This window comes from Macaca thibetana, chromosome 16 (genome assembly GCF_024542745.1).
Source record: "Macaca thibetana thibetana isolate TM-01 chromosome 16, ASM2454274v1, whole genome shotgun sequence".
Classification (NCBI taxonomy): Eukaryota; Metazoa; Chordata; class Mammalia; order Primates; family Cercopithecidae; genus Macaca; species Macaca thibetana.
The window spans coordinates 52393735-52413943 of NC_065593.1; the positions used below are offsets into that span (position 1 = coordinate 52393735).

The 20209-nt window shown below is 47.8% G+C and overlaps 3 protein-coding genes across 8 annotated transcripts in view; 2 read left to right on the forward strand and 1 right to left on the reverse strand.

Annotated features, from left to right (window-relative positions):
* Nucleotides 1-12148, forward strand: RUNDC1 (RUN domain containing 1). Of its 2 annotated transcripts, none has more exons than XM_050762663.1 (5): nucleotides 1-507; nucleotides 6600-6758; nucleotides 9308-9506; nucleotides 10291-10410; nucleotides 10822-12148. In XM_050762663.1, exons 1-5 carry the CDS (start codon nucleotides 10-12, stop codon nucleotides 11688-11690), a joined length of 1845 nt encoding a protein of 614 aa, XP_050618620.1. In that variant the 5' UTR covers nucleotides 1-9; the 3' UTR covers nucleotides 11691-12148. The 2 variants fall into 2 exon arrangements, with proteins under 2 accessions (XP_050618620.1, XP_050618621.1); XM_050762664.1 differs by having other exon boundaries at nucleotides 10825-12148.
* Nucleotides 1-20209, forward strand: part of RPL27 (ribosomal protein L27) — a 67626-nt gene that overhangs the window by 43356 nt on the left and 4061 nt on the right. For all 5 annotated transcript variants that reach the window (XM_050762973.1, XM_050762977.1, XM_050762978.1 and 2 more), the window contains exons 2-3: nucleotides 19512-19532; nucleotides 19810-19892. In XM_050762973.1, coding sequence (XP_050618930.1) covers nucleotides 19812-19892 — 81 coding nt within the window. In that variant the 5' untranslated portion in view covers nucleotides 19512-19532; nucleotides 19810-19811. The remainder of the gene's footprint in view (nucleotides 1-19511; nucleotides 19533-19809; nucleotides 19893-20209) is intronic.
* AARSD1 (alanyl-tRNA synthetase domain containing 1) overlaps nucleotides 1-20209 on the reverse strand; it is a 76170-nt gene that overhangs the window by 28899 nt on the left and 27062 nt on the right. The gene's annotated exons all lie outside the window — the stretch shown is intronic.

Here is a 20209-nt window from a genome sequence, read left to right on the forward strand (position 1 = left end):
TCCGGGAAGATGGCGGCTGTCGAAGCGGCTGCAGAGCCGGTAACGGTGGTGGCGGCTGTTGGGCCAAAAGCGAAAAACGAAGAGGAGGAGGAAGAGGAGCCGCTGCCACCGTGTGAGGCGGTGCGCTGGGCCCCGGTGGGGGCGGTGGCGGAGGCCGGGCCTGGAGCAACTGCGTTTTTCGAAGAGACGGCGGCCGAGGAGCCTGGCGCGGTCCCGGGCTCCCCGCCGGATTCGCCGGGCCGGACGCTGCGGCGGCTGCGGGCAGAGCGGCGGCGGCTGGACTCGGCGCTGCTGGCGCTGTCCTCACACTTCGCGCAGGTGCAGTTCCGCCTGCGACAGGTGGTGCGCGGGGCGCCGGCGGAGCAGCAGCGCCTTCTGCGTGAGCTCGAAGACTTCGCCTTCCGCGGCTGCCCTCACGTCCTAGGTTACGAAGGGCCTGGCGACCCCGCCAGCGATGAGGGCGATGGGCTGCCAGGAGACCGGCCACGGTTGCGGGGCGAGGACCAGGTGAGTGGTCGGAGCCGGGCCGCGAGGGATATGGGAATAGGGGGGTCGTGTGGGTGGCAATCCAGACCCGGATGATGGTGCATGAGGGGAGAAGCCTCCCCGACTCGGTTGGTGAGTACGTGTGTCGGAGACCAGGAGACTGGAGTGCGGGGCCGGCTGAAGGGCAAGAGGACAGAGGCCTGGGAAACTGAGGGTGAGCGGTGTGCACGAAAGATGTGGAGAGATGCCGGTGCGTGATGACGTGAGAGGTAGAGGAGCGGTGAGCGAAGTGAGTCGTTGAGAGGGTAGCAGAGCAGCCAAGAGCAGTGCTGCGCCCACTCACCTTTACCTCGCATATCTAAGTCTTGAACACTTATACTGCTAGAGGACCCCGACTCTGGGGATTGGGAAAATTGGCAAAGGAAAGGACAGTGAGTTCGAATCCATGGAAATTTAGGTTAACTCCCTGTCCCTGCTTTCCTGAAATCTAGGCAGTCTTTACACTTCTCTGGGTGGGAGTTTGGGTTAACAGCAGGGTCTCTTAGTAACTGAAATAAACACAACTCTTGATTATATAAATTTCCTTATGTTGGAATTTTTTAAGACACGGGGGGAGTCTTGGTATGTTGCCCAGGCTGGTCTCGAACTCCTGGTCTCAAGCCATCCTCCCACCTCAGTCTCAGGACTACAGGCGTGCGTTATCGTGCAGGCTATAATGTTGAAATGTTTAAACTCTTCCTCCATCCTGCTGAATCATTAGGTATTCTGAATGAGGTCCTCTGGTAACTGACAAGATCGATTCAGTGTGCCTACCCCAGAAGTAGTGAAACTATGTATAAGACACCAGGTAGGCCGGGCGCGGTGGCTCAAGCCTGTAATCCCAGCACTTTGGGAGGCTGAGACGGGTGGATCACGAGGTCAGGAGATCGAGACCATCCTGGCTAACACGGTGAAACCCTGTCTCTACTAAAAAATACAAAAAACTAGCCAGGTGAGTTGGCGAGCGCCTGTAGTCCCAGCTACTTGGGAGGCTGAGGCAGGAGAATGGCGTAAACCCGGGAGGCGGAGCTTGCAGTGAGCTGAGATCCGGCCACTGCACTCCAGCCTGGGCGACAGAGCGAGACTCCGTCTCAAAAAAAAAAAGACACCAGGTAAACGTTTCCTTACAAGCTTTGCATCTCTGGAAGTGCACAAAGTGCTGACTTTATTGGAAGTATTGAGGTACACTGCCTTTTCACTTTATTTATTTGTTTGTTTATTTTTGAGACAGGATCTCACTCTGTCACCTAGGCCAGAGTGCAGTGGCGCAATTTCGGCTTACTGCAACCTCTGCCTCCTGGGCTCAAGCAATCCTTCTGCCTCAGCCCGCCCAGTATCTGGTACTACAGGTGTGTGCCACCACACCCAGTTAATTTAATTTTTTGTTAAGACAGGGTTTCACCACGTTGCCCAGGCTGGTCTTGAACTCCTGAGCTCAAACGATCTGCCTTCCTTGGCCTACCAAAGTGCTGGGATTATAGACGTGTGCCACCATGCCCCGTCCCTTTTCACCTTTTTATTCTTCAAACTACAATCTACTTGTGGCTTTCTTCCTACTTACATTGGTTTTAGCCAAGCAGATTTATCGAGCAGATAATGATCTGTTTATTTTAATCTGAACTGTTTCCAGTGCAATCCTGTGTTTACTGTTCCACCCTTCTCGGTTGGTGAGTATGTGTGTCGGAGACCAGGTACCTACAATTCCTTACGCAAGAAGCACCCACCTCAAACTGCCAGATTTAAGGGCTAGAAAGGAGTGGACAGCACCAAAGGTTCTACGTGATAAGAAACTCTGTTCATTTTCACCTTCAGGAACAGTAGGCCAACCCCATTTTCCATGATGTGATTATGACACATTGCATGCCTGTAGCAATATCTCATGTACCCCATAAATATATACACATATTATATACTCATAAAAATTAAAAACTAGCTGGGCGTGGTGGCTCACGCCTGTAATCCCAGCACTTTGGGAGGCTGAGGCGGGCAGATCACCTTAGGTCAGGAGTTCGAGACCAGCCTGACCAACATGATGAAACTCCGTCTCTACTAAAAATACAAAAAAAAAAAAAAAAAAGATTAGCCAGATGTGATGGCGCATTTCTGTAATCCCAGCTACTGGGGAGGCAGAGGCAGGAGAATGGCTTGAACCTGGGAGGCAGAGGTTGCCATGAGCCAAGATTGCGCCATTGCACTCCAGCCTGGGCAATAAGAGTGAAACTCTTGTCTCAAAAAAAAATAAAATAAAATAAAAAATAAAAGGTAGACCGTGTGCAGTGGCTCATGACTGTAATCCCAACACTTGGGGAGGCAAAGGCTGGAGGAGGATCACTTGAGCCCAGGAGTTGGAGGCTGCTGTGAGCTATGATCATACCACTATGCTCCAGCCTAAGTGACAGAGCAAGACTGTGTCTCAAAAAGAAAAACAAACATTGTACCACCTAAAAAAAAAAAAAAAAGTAGTGTTTAATTCACCTACAAGTTGTAATCTTGTATGTTTACATTGACAGGTGAACAGGTAGGACCAGAGTAGGAGATATCATTGAACTGAATGATTTACTTCTTACCACTTACCTTTTTTTCTCTCTTTTTTTTTTTTTTTTTTTTGAGACAGGGTCTCACTCTGTTGCCCAGGCTAGAGTGCACTGGCATGATCAGGGCTCACTGCAGCCTTGACTCCCAGGCTCAATAGATCATCCCACCTCAGCCTCTCGAGTAACTGGGACCACAGGTGAGCACCACCATGCTCCGCTAGTTTTTTATATTTTTTTGTAGAGATGGGGTTTTGCCATATTGCCCAGGCTGGTCTTGAACTCCTGGGCTCAAGCAAGCCACCCACCTTGGCCACCCAAAGTGCTGGATTACAGGCATGAGCCACTGTACCCAGCCAAATTTTTTTTTTCCTTGAGACAGAGTCTTACTCTGTCACCCAGGCTGGAGTGCAGTGGCACCATCTTGGCTCACTGCAACCTCCACCTCCTGGGTTCAAGTGATTCTCCTGCCTCAGCCTCCCAAGTAGCTGGGACTACAGGCACCCATCACCACGCCTGGTTAATTTTTGTATTTTTAGTAGAGACAGGGTTTTGCCATGTTGGCCAGGCTGGTCTCGAACTCCTGGCCTCGAACTCCTGACCTCATAATCTGTCTGACTTGGCCTCCCGAAGTGCTGGGATTACAGGCATGAGCTGCTGCGCCTGGCCCTAGATTTTTATTTTCCACTCTTTTGCCTAGGCTGGTATGCAGCAGCATGATCACAGCTCACTGCATCCTCCACCTCCTGGGCTCAATCCATCCTCCCAGCTCAGCCTCCCAAATAGCTGGGACCACAGGCGCACACTACCATGACTGGCTAATTAAAAAAAAAAATTTTTTTTGTAGAGATGGGGATCTCCCTATGTTGCCCAGGCTGGCCACTACACCTGGCCCCCCAATTTTTTTTTTTTTTTTAAGACAGAGTCTGACTCTGTCACCCAGGCTGGAGTACAGCAGCACATCTCAGTTCACTACAACCTCTACCTCGTAGGTTCAAGCTATTCTCCTGCCTCAGCCTCCCTAGTAGCTGGGACTGCAGGCATGTGCCACTATCCCTAGCAAAATTTTGTATTTTGTGTAGAGACAGGGTTTTGCCATGTTGGCCAGGCTGGTCTCGAACTCCTGACCTCAAGTGATCCACCCACCTTGACCCCAGATATTTTAAACCAATATTTTCTCTTATCTTACTTCATACTGGAAATGATGTATGTTATTTCCTGCCTTGCACCAGAGCTCATTGTTCTCTCTTGTTTGCCCACACTCCAGCAAATAGCATACTGTAGCTACCATGGCAAGTGACAGAGTTCAACAGACTTGGTCATGAAAATGTAATTAGAATTTATGGCTGATTTCTTTCTTCCCTGACATCATAAAGTTGGGAAACAGTGAGAACAAAAACAAAGACTTTTCCCTAGTTCTTTCTCCTTGGGCTGGTTAGACAACTTTCTCCACTCAGAGGTCGTTATTTGGAATTTGTCATTCTTTTCTTTAATTTTTTTTTTTATTTTTGGACACAGAGTCTTGCTGTGACACCCAGGCTGAAGTGCAATGGCATGGTCTCGGCTCCTTCCAACCTCCGCCCCCCAGGTTCAAGCCATTCTCCTGCCTCAGCCTCCCAAATAGCTGGGATTACAGGCACGTGCCACCACACTGGGCTAGTTTTTGTAGAGACGGGATTTCACCATGTTGGCCAGGCTGGTCTCGAACTCCTGACCTCAGGTGATCTGCCTGCTTTGGCCTCCCAAAGTGCTGGGATTACAGGCATGAGCCACTGCGTTCGGCCATACTTTCCTTAATTCAGTTCGGTGACATACAACAAATGCATGTTGAAAGCTTATCTTGTGCCAGACACTGTGCCTGGCATTTGTGGTTCAAAGTCAAAACTTTTGTCCTTGAGGAGTTCATAGACTAGAAGAGATGGAATCCTAAACAAATAATATGATATGAGCTAGACTAGAAGTGTGTACAAACTCTAGAGGAAACGTTTAGTTACGCCTGGGGAAATCGGGAAACCTCTTAAAGGAGAACTAGGCCTTCACCAAATGGGGAAGGGGGACAGGGTTCTAACAATATGCAGCTGTACTCTGAAAGGATCACAGAGACTGTCCTGAGAAAAGGCTTGCTTTCATGTTGAGCGAAGCTAAAGCAAGAGGATTGCATTTTAAATACTTAAAAAGTTAATTTGGTGTTTTCTTTTTTTTTTTTTTTTTTTTTTCATTTCTTCTCTCTCATTACTTACTTCTTGAGGGCTTGGTAAGTACCATTTTAAGGTTAAATGTAATACCCTGTAGACTTCTAATTTAAGACTCAGCCTTACCCCTACAAATGATTTGCTAGTTTTGCTTTTTGTTTTTGAGACTCAAGAAAGACAAGGAAGAATCAGTGTTTGAGAATAAGTTGACAAGACTTTACTACCCTGAAGCATTTTTATTAATTGAAATACAGAAACTACTGGTGGCCAACAGTTAAAATAAGGAGTCACTAGTCAGCGAAACTTACAGATACTTTTTTTGAACAACATTGTTACCTTCCCATCCCCATTATGTGGCTTTTGGATTTTTTTCATTGCCTTAGGCACTTGCCTTTTACTCTTTTGTTTTTGTTTTTGTTTTTTTGAGACAGAGTCTCACCCTATTGCCCAGGCTGGAGTGTAGTGGTGAAAACAAAGCTCACTGCAGCCTCAACCTCCTAGACTCAAGCGATCATCTTGTCCCAGCCTCTTGTGTGACTGGGACCACCATGCCACCACGCCTGGCTAATTTTTTTTTTCTTCGAGACAGGGTCTTGCGAAGCCTTGACCTCTTGGGCTTAAACAATCCTCCCACCTCAGTCACTCAAGTAGCTGGGACTATTGGCATGCACCACCATGCCCAGCTAATTTTTAAAAATTTTTTTTGTGGAGATGAAGTCTCACTATGTTGCCCAGGGTGGTCTTGAACTCCTGGGCTCAAGTGATCCTTTTGCCTTGGCCTCCCAAAGTGCTGCGATTACAGGCGTGAGACACCACTCCTGGTGCATTTGATTCTTTTGATTTTGCAGAAGTGGTCTATCGTACATCAAAGGGACTTTGGTGAACCTTAGGAAAGCTGGTTATGAGTTTTAAAGCCTCTCTCCACACCCTTACCCCAGATTCTTTTGCAAAATTTGGCTGCACAGAGTAATCAGGAGTTGTGTTATGGTAACTGGCTGTGGAGCATGGCATGTCTTAATTCCTAGAAGGGTATCTTAGCTGAGATAGGTTGTCTCTACCCTAACTAGACCTTTGGAGGGAAAAAAGGCAGTCTTAACAAAAAGCCTCATTGTATTCATATCCTGTTTCCAATGAGGGACAGATAGTTTCTTAAAGAAAACACCCATTTAACAAATTGCCTAGGATGAAATAATTATTCTTACTTTTGAATCTATCATATGAATTGTGTATTTCATTTGGGTTATTGGAAACATCTTATATTTTATTGGTTATGACTGGCTCGAGCAGATTGTTAATGTGCCCTGAGTTTTCCTTTTCCTGCATAATAGACCCAATTGTTTTCTTGCCTTAGAGTGAGCAGGAAAAACAAGAGCGTCTGGAAACCCAAAGGGAGAAGCAGAAAGAACTGATACTGCAGCTCAAGACCCAGCTAGATGACCTGGAAACGTTTGCCTATCAAGAGGGCAGTTACGACTCGCTGCCACAGTCTGTGGTGTTGGAAAGACAGCGGGTGAGCAGACCCCAGAGGCACCTCCACCACTGCCCAAGGTTAACTTGTCCCTTCCGGCATTCACAGGGCATCATCTCTCAGCTCAGTTCTCCTTTGGCCTTACTGAGAATCCCTCTGCTGGCCCAAATCAAAGGGAAATTTTACTACTATTAGGAACCATTCTTTGCTCATACATGGAAAACACAGGTTCCAAAGTTTTGTAATGTAATAATTGAGCTCTTTCTTTTTGGTGGTTGTAATTAATAATAGAAATAAGAATATGGCCGGGCGCGGTGGCTCAAGCCTGTAATCCCAGCACTTTGGGAGGCCGAGACGGGTGGATCACGAGGTCAGGAGATCGAGACCATCCTGGCTAACACGGTGAAACCCCGTCTCTACTAAAAATACAAAAAACTAGCCGGGCGAGGTGGTGGGCGCCTGTAGTCCCAGCTACTCCAGAGGCTGAGGCAGGAGAATGGTGTAAACCCGGGAGGCGGAGCTTGCAGTGAGCTGAGATCCGGCCACTGCATTCCAGCCCAGGCGACAGAGCAAGACTCTGTCTCAAAAAAAGAAATAAGAATATGACAATAATTTCATTTGATCACTTAAAAAATTCTACTTGGGCCCATTATACAATGTAATCTAGCTTTTTTGTTTTGTGGGTTTTTTCTTTTGGTTTTTTTTTTGAGATGGAGTTTCGCTCTTGTTGCCCAGGCTGGATTGCAATGGCGCCATCTCAGCTCACCACAACCTCCGCCTCCCAGGTTCAAGCAATTCTCCTGCCTCAGCCTCCCAAGTAGCTGGGATTATAGGCATGCGCCACCATGCTGGGCTAATTTTGTAATTTTAGTAGAGACAGGATTTCTCCATGTTGGTCAGGATGGTCTCGAACTCCCAACCTCAGGTGATCCGCCCGCCTTGGCCTCCCAAAGTGCTGGGATTACAGGCATGAGCCACCATGCCTGGCCGTAATCTAGCTTTCTCCTACTACTGACCACCTTTTGATAAACATGCCAGGAATCCAGACTGGTTTTAATACTGTATTTATTTATGTAAGACCTGGGTAGACAGGTAAATCTGCTGGTGGAGATACAGTTATAACCTCCCCTGCATGTTCCTCTACCCCTGTGCTGTGGCTGTTTTTCTGGCTGGTCCGGAGTTTATGTTGTCAGATTTTTTTTTTTTTTTTTGAGACAAAGTCTCAGTTTGTCACCTAGGATGTAGTATAGTGGCATGATCTTGGCTTACTGCAACCTCCGCCTCCAGGGTTCAAACGATTCTCCTGCCTCAGCCTCCCGAGTAGCTCAGATTATAGGCACCTGCCACCATAGGCGGCTAACTTTTGTATTTTTAGTAGAGATGGGATTTCACCATGTTGGCCAGGATGGTCTTGAGCTCCTGACCTCAAATGATCCACCCGCTTTGGCCTCCCAAAGTGCTGGGATTACAGGTGTGAGCCACTGCACCCAACCTATTATCAGAATTTTAAATTGTTCCTAATAATGTCACTAGGGTATTTTGCACCTTGATATTTTATAGAGATTTTTCTTTAGTTGCCTACAGTAGGGCAAGAAGGGATAAGAAGGATTAGAAATTAAGAAAAATTGGCCAGGCACAGTGGCTTACGCCTGTAATCCCAGCACTTTGGGAGGCCGAGGCGGGCATATCACAAGGTCAGGACATCAAGACCATCCTGGCCAACATGGTGAATCCCCGTCTCTACTTAAAATACAAAAAATTAGCTGGGAGTAGTGGCGGGCGCCTATAGTCCCAGCTACTCGGGAGGCTGAGGCAGGAGAATGGCGTGAACCCGGGATGTGGAGCTGGCAGTGAGCCGAGATTGCACCACTGCACTGTAGCCTGGGTGACAGAGCGAGACTCCATCTCAAAATAAATAAATGAATAAAAGTAAGAAAAATCGGCTGGGTGCGGTGGCTCATGCCTATAATCCCAGCACTTTGGGAGGCTGAGGTGGGAGGATCTCTTGAGGCCAGAAATTTGAGGCCAGCCTGGGCAACATAACAAGACCCCGTCTCTACGAAAAATTGAAAGATTAACCAGGTGGTAGCGTGTGTCTATAGTCCCACCTATGGGGGAGACCAAGGCAGAAGGATTGCTTGAGCGCAGGAGTTTGAGGTTACAATGAGCTATGATCACATTACTGGACCCTAGCGTGGGTGACTGAGCAAGACCCTGTCTCTTAAAAATCAGTGTATATTCTCCTTGAATGAAGCCTTTAGAGCAACTAAGTATAAGGCTTGTTGGATCATCAGCCACTTTGGATTTTTCATACTGTTGTTCTTCTGAGTGAAATCTGACTAGCCTGGTAGAAATTTACTGTGAGTGGGAGGATCCATTTTTATCAGAGAACTAAGGGTTCTTTTTACTTTAAAAGTAGAGAGTCTGTGTCCTCACCTTGATCAATCAGTAGTTAAGTCATTTTCTTTCACAAATTTAGAGGTCTGTTTTTTTACTTCCATTTAAGGACAGAAGACATATTTAGATTCTCCTCCCTAACCCTCTCCCTAAAAATTTCCAAAGGGTGTGCTCATTGCCTGTGATCTTGATAGGTGATCATAGATGAGTTAATAAAGAAACTGGACATGAATCTGAATGAGGACATCAGTTCCCTGTCCACTGAAGAGCTTCGTCAGCGCGTAGATGCAGCAGTGGCTCAGATCGTCAACCCAGCCCGAGTCAAAGAACAGTTGGTTGAGCAACTAAAAACTCAGATCCGAGACCTCGAGATGTTCATCAACTTCATCCAAGGTTAGATGTCATAATAATTATATTCTGAGTACTAGTAAAAAGGTGCCAATTCTGGGTTTTTTTTTTTTTTGGAGACAACATTTCGCTCTGTTCCCCTGGCTGGAGTGCAGTGGCGCAATCTTGGCTCACAGCAACCTCCAGCGCAATCTTGGCTCACAGCAACCTCCGCCTCCCAGATTCAAGCGATTCTCCCACCTCAGTCTCCCGAGTAGCTTGGATTACAGGCTCCCGCCACCACGCCTGGCTAATTTTTGTATTTTTAGTAGAGACGGGGTTTCAGTCTCTACTAAAGAGAGTAGAGACTGTTGGCCAGGCTGGTCTCGTACTCCCGACCTCAAGTGATCCGCCCACCTCAGCCTCCCAAAGTACCGGGACTACAGGCATGAGCCACCACGCCCGGCCAAAAGGTGCCAATTCTTGATGTACTGTTTAAGAGGCTTGATGGCTTAGTAGGGGAAACAGCATTGGCAGCGTAGAAAGAGCATGGGTTTCAGAATCAGATAGTTAAAAGCTCCACTCTCCTACTCATTGGTTTTATGTCGTTGAGCATGTTACTAACCTCTTTAGTCTTACTCTTCTCATCCATAAAATGATTCATGGTTCATTCACTTAGCAAATATTTATTGAGCCAACTACTGTATGCCAGTCCTCATTTTACACAATTAAATAGGACAAGATTTTGTGAAATTCTTGTTTGTAATAGGCACCGTTAAGTATTATTTTTCCTTTAAAGATCTGCCATAAAGAGCTAAATAAGTGTCTCTCCTATAATTTCTGATTCCAGATGAAGTGGGAAGCCCCTTGCAGACAGGTGGTGGACACTGTGAGTGCAAGGCCCGTGGGAAGACAGGAAATGGCTGCAGCAGAACAGGCAGCAGCAGACCGCCTCCAGGAGACAGCAGAAGTAAGTGTAATTTCCAGAACAGGCAAATCTCTAGAGACAGAAAGTAGATGAGTGGTTGCCTAGGGCTTGGGTATGCTGAGGAGAAGAGGGAAATGAGAAATGCTGATGGTATGGAATTGCTTTTGGGGAGGATGAAATATTCTAAAATCGATTGCAGTGACAGTTATACAATTCTGAATATACTAAAAACCACTGAATTAAACACCTTAAATGGGTGAATCATATGGTATGTGAATTATATCTCAATACAGTTATTATTAACCAAAAAAAGGAGGCCCAGCTACATCCTGGGTGGCTCTTGCCTTCATGTGAGACCCAGCATGTGGCTCAGACTGATCTCAGCCTGAGATTTGTTGAATGTAGCTCCGTGCCATCATGGCCTCTCACTAATGAACCATTGTCTTTTCTAAGCAGCAAAGGCGGAGGATGTGAAGAAAGTCCGGGAGACAGGGCTGCACCTGATGAGGCGAGCACTGGCAGTGCTCCAGATCTTTGCTGTTAGCCAATTTGGTTGTGCCACAGGCCAGATCCCTCCAACCCTGTGGCAGAGGGGCCAGGCTGACCGAGACTACTCTCCCTTGCTAAAGAGGCTGGAGGTGTCAGTGGACAGAGTGAAGCAGCTAGCCTTGAGGCAGCAGCCACACGACCATGTCATCACCTCTGCCAACCTCCAGGACCTCTCTCTGGGAGGCAAGGATGAGCTGACTATGGCTGTGCGGAAGGAGCTGACGGTGGCTGTAAGGGACCTGCTGGCCCATGGACTGTATGCCTCCTCCCCAGGGATGAGTCTTGTTATGGCTCCTATTGCTTGTTTGCTGCCAGCCTTCTCCTCGGCCCCTGAGGCCATGCACCCCTGGGAGCTCTTTGTAAAGTACTACCATGCTAAGAACGGCCGTGCTTATGTGGAATCCCCAGCCCGGAAGCTCTCCCAGTCCTTTGCCCTTCCTGTTACGGGAGGCACTGTTGTGACCCCCAAACAGAGCCTGCTGACAGCCATCCACATGGTGCTGACAGAGCACGACCCTTTTAAGCGCAGTGCAGACTCAGAATTGAAGGCCTTGGTGTGCATGGCACTGAATGAGCAGCGTCTGGTGTCCTGGGTGAACCTCATCTGCAAGTCTGGGTCACTCATCGAGCCTCACTACCAGCCCTGGAGCTACATGGCACACACAGGCTTTGAGAGCGCCCTCAACCTGCTCAGTCGCCTCAGCAGCCTCAAGTTTAGCCTCCCTGTAGATCTGGCTGTGCGCCAGCTCAAAAACATCAAAGATGCCTTTTGATAAGAGTGCCCTAACCCCAGACAAGCTCCTTGCTCAGTAGAGATAGATGTGTTAGTCTTCCAGCATAGGAGCAAGGAATCAAAGGTGGGGTTAAAGGCTTTTTTGCCAGACCCTGCTCAGGCAGTTGGCCAAATGAGTGCAAAGTCTGTTTTCCCCACCAACTTAGCATCTCGGAAAGATGTGCTGGAGAGACCCTCTTGGTAAGAAGGTTCTACCAGACCGGGCGTGGTGGCTCACGCCTGTAATCCCAGCTACTCAGGAGGCTAAGACCGGAGAGTCGCTTGAGCCCAGGAGGTGGGGGTTGCAGTGAGCCGAGATTATGCCACTACACTCTGTCTGGGCAACACAGGGAGACTCCATCTCAAAAAAAAGAAGACATTCAACTTGAGGCCCCTGTTAGTTGAGCTATCTTCTTTCACTTGAAGCAGGTTTGAGAGGCCAAGGCCAGAATTTAAGTTCCTTTTTTTTTTTTTTTTTTTTGAGACGGAGTCTCACGCTGTTGCCCAGGCTGGAGTGCAGTGGCGCGATCTCGGCTCACTGCAAGCTCCGCCTCCTGGGTTCACGCCATTCTCCTGCCTCAGCCTCCTGAGTAGCTAGGACTACAGGCGCCCGCCACCGCGCCCGGCTAATTTTTTGTATTTTTAGTAGAGACGGGGTTTCACTGTGGTCTCGATCTCCTGACCTTGTGATCCGCCCGCCTCGGCCTCCCAAAGTGCTGGGATTACAGGCTTGAGCCATCGCGCCCGGCCTTTTAAGTTCCTTTTATGAATAGATTTCCTTTTCTTCCTGACCCCAAGGTCAGAGGAGACTGTATATTCCATTTCTGCCTCTAAGACTAGGAATAGGAATATCTGAAACAACATTTCTAAGGGTGGTGACCACAGGTTGATTTTAATACGAGCCTTTTTTCTTGTAGAGGTAAGAAGTAAAATCTTCCTGACAAGGTAGTCCTCACGGCACAGACAATGGGCTTTCTGTTTATGAGGGGTGAGAACCGTGTTCGTTATTATGTTCTTTAGCAAGTAAACATTCCTCTGCTCACCTCCCAACAAGACTAACACAGTCTTTAGAAGTAAATATATTCAAGACAAATGAGAAAATCCTGGCTACCCAAGTCGAGTATGTACAGGAATACAAATCGGTAACCAGCAGCTGTTCCTCAGGTTGTGACTCACTGGGCACCACTTGTCCTGGAGGCTGGATGATGGAGGACATCTGGTTATAGGTACTGCAGCGGAGATAGGTGCCACAGGAGGATAGGAACTACAGCAGATCACTGTTTCCAGAACAGGGGGAGGAGTATCTCATTGTGAAATAGACTCTAGAGTGGTTCTATTTGGTCTTCAGTATTTTAGCCTCATTAGTTCACATTTGTCATGCAGCTTGTGGTGAGTGCTGCTCTAGGACTGGCCAAAGATGGGCAAAATGGATCACTCCAGACACTACTAATTCAGCATTGTTTTCATGTCTTAAAATTGCCACCTGCACTTTGTTTCTGCACTATTATGTAGTGCATTTTAACTTAAATTTTTTCCAGCAACATGTTACTTATTTAAGATACATTATTGATACTTCATTATAATTAGTACACCTTCCCTGTGAAACAAGAGAATTGTAAAATGTTGTGGAAAATGATACCTATGTGGATGCTAATGAAATCGTAGTATTTCCTGTAGCTTCTCTGAAGACCTTAGAGACCTGCAGCTTTGGTTTGTAAGTGTTTGGGCCTTATCAGCCCATCTGATCCAGATCAATATTTTTTTTAAAAGCTGCCTATATCCTCTATCCTCTGCGATGGATCATCTCACCTTTGGTGGTGGTAGTAGGGGTTTTTTGCCTGAAAAAGTTCACTAAAAAGTCCCCTTGGCATGACCATCCCCTCCTGCCCACGCCCATAGTCCCTCCCCACAACAGATGTCACACATGCTGCTTTTGGAATTGGCACTGTTTTTGTTTTTGTTTTGGTTTTTTTTTGAGACAGAGCCTCGCTCTGTTGTCCAGGCTGGAGTGCAATGGCGCGATCTCAGCTTACTGCAACCTCTGCCTCCTGAGTTCAAGCAATTCTCCTCCCTCAGCCTTCTGAGTAGCTGGGATTACAGGCGCACACCACCATGCCCGACTAATTTTTGTTTTTTGTTTTTTGTTTTGTTTTTTTGAGACGGAGTCTCACACTGTCCCCCAGGCTGGAGTGCGATGGCGCAGTCTCAGCTCACTGCAACCTCCGCCTCCCGGGTTCAAGCAATTCTCCTGCCTCAGCCTCCTGAGTAGCTGGGATTGCAGGCACCCGCCACCACGCCCAGCTAATTTTTGTATTTTTAGTAGAGATGGGGTTTCACCATGTTGGTCAGGCTGGTCTTGAACCCCTGACCTCGTGATCCACCCGCCTCAGCCTCCCAAAGTACTGCGATTACAGGCATGAGCCACCGTGCCTGGCCCAAACTTTTGTATTTTTAATAGAGATGGGGTTTCACCACATTTGTCAGTCTGGTCTTGAACTCCGGATCTCAGGTGATCCACCTACCTTGGCCTCCCAAAGTGCTGGGATTATAGGTGTGAGCCACCGCACCTGGCCAGGATTGGCACTTTTAAATCCACTTGTCTGGATATCAGTTAGGGTGGGTGGTAACTGGTATAGCCATATGGCATAGCCCAGCGATCACCCCAGTATTGCCTTTTTCAAATACAAAAACAAAACTTGTATTAAGGCCTTATGCTAGCATTACAGGAAGCATTTTCATTTGTCTCATTCTAATTTAATTCTCACTACTTACAAGGTGGGACAGTATTATCCTTACTTTACAGCTGAGGAAACTGAACTGCAGAGAGGTTAAATATTCTGTCCCCATTTACATGATGATGGAATTCCTGAGATTTGGAGTCAAGTTTCCTGAATCCAAAGCCCATAGTCTATCTTGTTACTTCATTGTATCATGTTTCTAGATTTTGGTTCCTCTTTCTCCTTTATCCGCCACCTTCATTCCTACCCTCACTATGGGCAGGAGAAGGTATTTTCCACACAATTGCCAGAAATTTCAGCTCCGAAAGGACTATACTGCAGGGAGACAGGCAGGCAGCCATGACTTTGATGTCCAAGTTCTTGAAACCTAAATGTGTGTATCAACTGAGACAATTCCAACAATTCCATCAGCATCCCTGCAGTCAGATATCTGCTAAGTTCTGATATCATCTGTCATTACTGGGAACAGAGCTCTGTCCTTGGTTTAGGGTGAGACAGGACAAGGGAGGAGAGACAGGCCAGTCCACCCATATCCAAGGATACGCAAGAATGGAAGGGTAAAGAGCCATGGATGTGTATGCAGGGGAAGTGTAGGGTGTGTTGTACAAGTATGATCTGCGAAGTATTGTTAAAGCTGTTTAAGGTGCTCTCCAATCATTCATTCACTATTGATCACTTAGCAACTGCCTGCCCAGGCTAGATGCTAAAGAAACAGGTAAGTAAACCTACCCCGTGCCCTCAACAAACACAATCGAGCAAAGGAGATACCATACCAATTGGAGATTTGGAAAAATTATTAAAATATAAATTGCTAGGCCGGGCGCGGTGGCTCACGCCTGTAATCCCAGCACTTTGGGAGGCCGAGGTGGGCGGATCACGAGGTCAGGAGATCGAGACCATCCTGGCTAACACAGTGAAACCCCATCTCTACTAAAAATACAAAAAATTAGCCGGGCATGGTGGCGGGCGCCTGTGGTCCCAGCTACTCGGGAGGCTGAGGCAGGAGAATGGCGTGAACCCAGGAGGCAGAGCTTGCAGTGAGCCGAGATTGTGCCACTGTGCTCCAGCCTGGGTGAGAGCGAGACTCCATCTCAAAATATATATATATAAAAATTGCTGGGTCCCATCCCCAGAGTTTTTTATTCAGTTGTTTTGGGGTGGGGCATGAGAATTTGGTTTCTAACAAGTTCCTAGGTAATGGTGATGCTGCTGCTCTGGGAAGCACACTGAGATGAGAACCACTCATATCCAAACTAAAATTATGTTCTGTAATAAAGGTAAGTACAGATTGCATTGCTGAGAGAGCCCAGAGAAAGGAGAGATTAATTCTGCCTGGGAGAATTCTGGAATAACCTTGAAGGATGGATAGAATTTGAATAGGATTTTGCCTGGCTACTTGGAGAGGAAGAAAAAGACACAAGGAACAGCCCAGGGGGTATGAAGGGTGGGGGAGTCAGGAATTTATGCTGCAGGAAAGGTGGCAAGGAAGGAAAGGAGTGAAAGTTCACACTATTGAATAAGCCAACAATGGATTTCAAGAAAAGTGAAGGACTTCTCAAGAAAAAGTTATTTAAAGCTGTTGCTCGGCCGGGCGCGGTGGCTCAAGCCTGTAATCCCAGCACTTTGGGAGGCCGAGACGGGCGGATCATGAGGTCAGGAGATCGAGACCATCCTGGCTAATATGGTGAAACCCCGTCTCTACTAAAAATACAAAAAACTAGCCGGGCGAGGTGGTGGGCGCCTGTAGTCCCAGCTACTCGGGAGGCTGAGGCAGGAGAATGGCGTAAACCCGGGAGGCGGAGCTTGCAGTGAGCTGAGATCCGGCCACTGCACTCCAGCCTGGGCGACAAAGCGAGACTCCGTCAATAAAAAAAAAAAAAAAAAAAAGCTGTTGCTCAAAATAAGATCTATAGATCATATGGCTCCACTCCAGACCAGAATTACCATCTCTAAGGTTGGAGACACTTAATAAGCATCCCGGGGGCCGGGCACGGTGGCTTACGCCTGTAATCCCAACACTTTGGGAGGTCGAGGTGGGCGGATCACGAGGTCAGCAGATGGAGACCATCCTGGGTAACACCATGAAACCCTGTCTCTACTAAAAAATACAAAAAATTACTCGGGCGTGGTGGCAGGCGCCTGTAGTCCCAGCTACTTGGGAAGCTGAGGCAGGAGAATGGTGTGAACCTGGGAGGCGAAGTTGCAGTGAGCCGAGATCGCGCCACTGCACTCCAGCCTGGGAGCAAGCGGGAGACTCTGTCTCAAAAATAATAATAATAGTAATATAATAATAAGCATCCCGACTGGGCACGGTGGCTCACACCTGTAATCCCAGCACTTTGGGAGGCCAAGGTGGGTAGTCAGGAGTTCGAGACCAGCCTGGCCAACATGGTGAAACCCCATCTCTACTAAAGATGCAAAATTAGCCGATACAAAATTGCTGGGCATGGTGGCATGTGCCTGTAGTCCCAGTTACTTGGGAGGCTGAGGCAGGAGAATTGCTGGAGCTCAGGAGGCTGATGTTGCAGTGAGCCAAGATCATGCCACTGCACTCCAGCCTGGGCGACAAAGTGAGACTGCATCTCAAAAATAAAAGACAAGACAAAATTTAGAGGATTTAGTTACTAATTTGATTTGGAGGGTAAGGTGGCTTAGTCCCAGCTACTTGGCAAGCTGAAATGGGAGGATCGCTTGAGGCTAGGAGTTTGAAGTTACATCACACTTGTCAATAGCCACTGCATTCAAGCCCGGCAACATAGCAAGACCTCATCTCTTTAAAAAATGAAATATATAAGAAAAAGACATTTTAAAAACTACTGGAGGCCAGGCGTGGTGGTTCATGCCTGTAATCCCAGCACTTTGGGAGTTTGACGCAAGCGGATCACTTGAGGCCAGGAGTTCAAGACCAGCCTGGCCAACATGGTGAAACCCCATCTCTACAAAATATATAAAAATTAGCTGGGTGTGGTGGTGGGAGCCTATAGTTCCAGCTACTTAGGAGGCTGAGGCAGGAGAATCGCTTGAACCTGGGAGGTGGAGGTTGCAGTGAGCTGAGATCGTGCCACTGCACTCCAGCCTGGGTGACAAAGTGAGACTCCGTCTGAAGAAAAAAAAAAAAAAAAAAATTGGAATGGGGCCGGGCACAGTGCCTTTGCCTGTGATCCCAACACTTTGGGAGGCTCAGGTAGGAGGATCACTTGATCCCACAAGTTTTTGAGACCAGCCTGGGCAATATAGTGAGTCCCGGCCGGGCGCGGTGGCTCAAGCCTGTAATCCCAGCACTTTGGGAGGCCGAGACGGGCGGATCACGAGGTCAGGAGATCAAGACCATCCTGGCTAACACAGTGAAACCCCATCTCTACTAAAAAATACAAAAAAAAACTAGCCGGGTGAGGTGGCGGGCGCCTGTAGTCCCAGCTACTCGGGAGGCTGAGGCAGGAGAATGGCGTAAACCCGGGAGGCGGAGCTTGCAGTCAGCCAAGATCCGGCCACTGCACTCCAGCCTGAGCGACAGAGCCAGACTCCCTCTCAAAAAAAAAAAAATATATATATATATATAGTGAGTCCCCATCTCTACCAAAACAAGAAAAAGTTCTTTGTTATTGTTTTTTTTAATTACATGGTCATGGTGGCCCACACCTGAAGTCCTAGCTACTCAGGAGGCTGAGGTGGGAGGATCATGAGCCCAGGAGTTGAGGCTGCAGTGAGCCATGATTGTGCTACACACTTCAGCCTGGAGGACAGAGCGAGACCCAGTCTCTCAAAAAAACAAAACAAAACAAAAGCCATTGCAATGGGATCCTGAGGGATACAGGGAAAATTGTATCACTGGAGAGCTTCAAAAGAGAACTGATGAAATCCTGATTGTTCCCACGTCTTGCCCAAGACAAATCCTATAGGTTCAGATAAGCAAAAACTGTGAGATAGTTTCTCTTTCCCTTAAACTCGGAAAGCACATAAGGTACCATCTGAAAACACTCTTCTGGTGAGTGATGGGAAGTATAATTCAGTTTGAGAGCCAACTAGACCTAGATTCAGACCTAGATTTGAATCCTGTCTATGCCACTGAATAGGATTAACCTCAGACAGGCAATTTATCCTCTCTGAATTGCAATTTCCTCATGTTTAAATGGGAGGAGAATGCCTAAGATGCAGAGTTGTGCAGATTAAACAGGCTGCTGGCTTATATAAAGTGCTCACATCTTGCCTGAGAGAGAATCGGTGCTCAGGGGTGACATGGTAAACAGTATGGGCTCAGGAGTTGAATTGCTTGAGGCTGAGCCCCAGCTCCACTGCTTACCCACTATAGACTGGGCAAATCTCTCTAAGCCAGTTTCCTCGACTCTAGAATGGAGATAATAATAGTACCTATCTCTTAGTGTTATGATGACCCAATCGGATGATGTGCATAAATAGATTAACCTGGCCTGGCACAGGGTAAGCAGCTGCCATCCTCCTCCTCTACCTCCCTCATGCTTATTCTAGTTGGTAATGTCAGTGACACCACTAGACTGTAACTGTTGGGGGTATATATCCTTCTTGTTTTTTTTTAAACCAAATTTAGCAGTGGAGGGTTGTATACCAACTTTAGTGACCCTAACGTTGATAAGTTCTGATAATACACTACCATCGGACCAGCCACCCTTGTCTGATATTTGTCCCTCCCTCTTTAGCTAACCGTGCCCCCGACAGGCACCAATAAATGCCCTATTTTTTTCCCTGTGTCTCCCAAGAGAAAAAGTAAATTTCAGATTGTGTCCCCCTCCTAGTGCCAGAGAAAGGAACTACAACAAAGCCTAGCTGCTGAGTCCAGAGAACGCAAAGCGCACACGCTCTCCCAGCTCTTCAGTCCGCCTGGACGGCTCTCCTTTGTTCTTGTCTACTGCTGGAGCTGCTAATAAAGCTTGATTCAAATACATGAGCTGCCGGGCCCTGCGTTCCCCTTATGAGCTTCTTCCGCCCGCAACTCGAGACTCAGCACCACACAAGTAGCGTGTCAAAGCCTGAAGCGAGGGACAGGAAGTGAGGTCATTCCTCCCCGGGGTGAAAGGTTAGCGGAAGTGTTCTTCTTTCCTTTTTGCTGTAGGCCTGAGTGGTTGCTGCCGGTGAGTGGAAGGTTGGGTTGACTCTTTCAATCCGCCGCCATCCGCGGCTTGGGGGTCGAGGGTCCGGGGGGCGCCGGGTGCGTTCCTTCCTTAGGTCTCTGGCGGCTACGTATCCGATTCTGTCCTGCGAGCAGGGCCCGCGGGCGGCCTGGACCAAGGCGACAGTGAACACAGTCTGAAGTTCCGGCCCAAGACCTGGGCTTGCTGGCAGGAGTCGGCTCTGGGCGTCTTTGGCTTTATGGATTTTTAAGTGGCCCTTTCTCCTTGCTTTCTGCAGAAATGGGCAAGTTCATGAAACCTGGGAAGGTGGTGCTTGTCCTGGCTGGACGCTACTCTGGACGCAAAGCCGTCATCGTGAAGGTATCAGCCTCGCGGGACTCTGCGTCCTTGCATCCCGGGACCAGGCTGGCTCCGGTGGAGCAGGCAGGCTTGGAATTCAAGGCCCGCTTCTCGGGCAGTAGCCAGTGAGCACGGTCGGGGTGAATGTGGGAAAGCTTTTGAGAGAGGAAGAGGCACAGTAGAAGCAAATGTGAGCTGAATTGGGCTCCTAACGCATAACGCCTTCTCCACCAGAGGCTTTAAATATATAGCAATAATGGCTGACATTTATTGCACACTTGCTATGCGCTCCCACTGCCTTTCAGGTATTGTCATGTGCAGTCCTTGAAGTAATCATA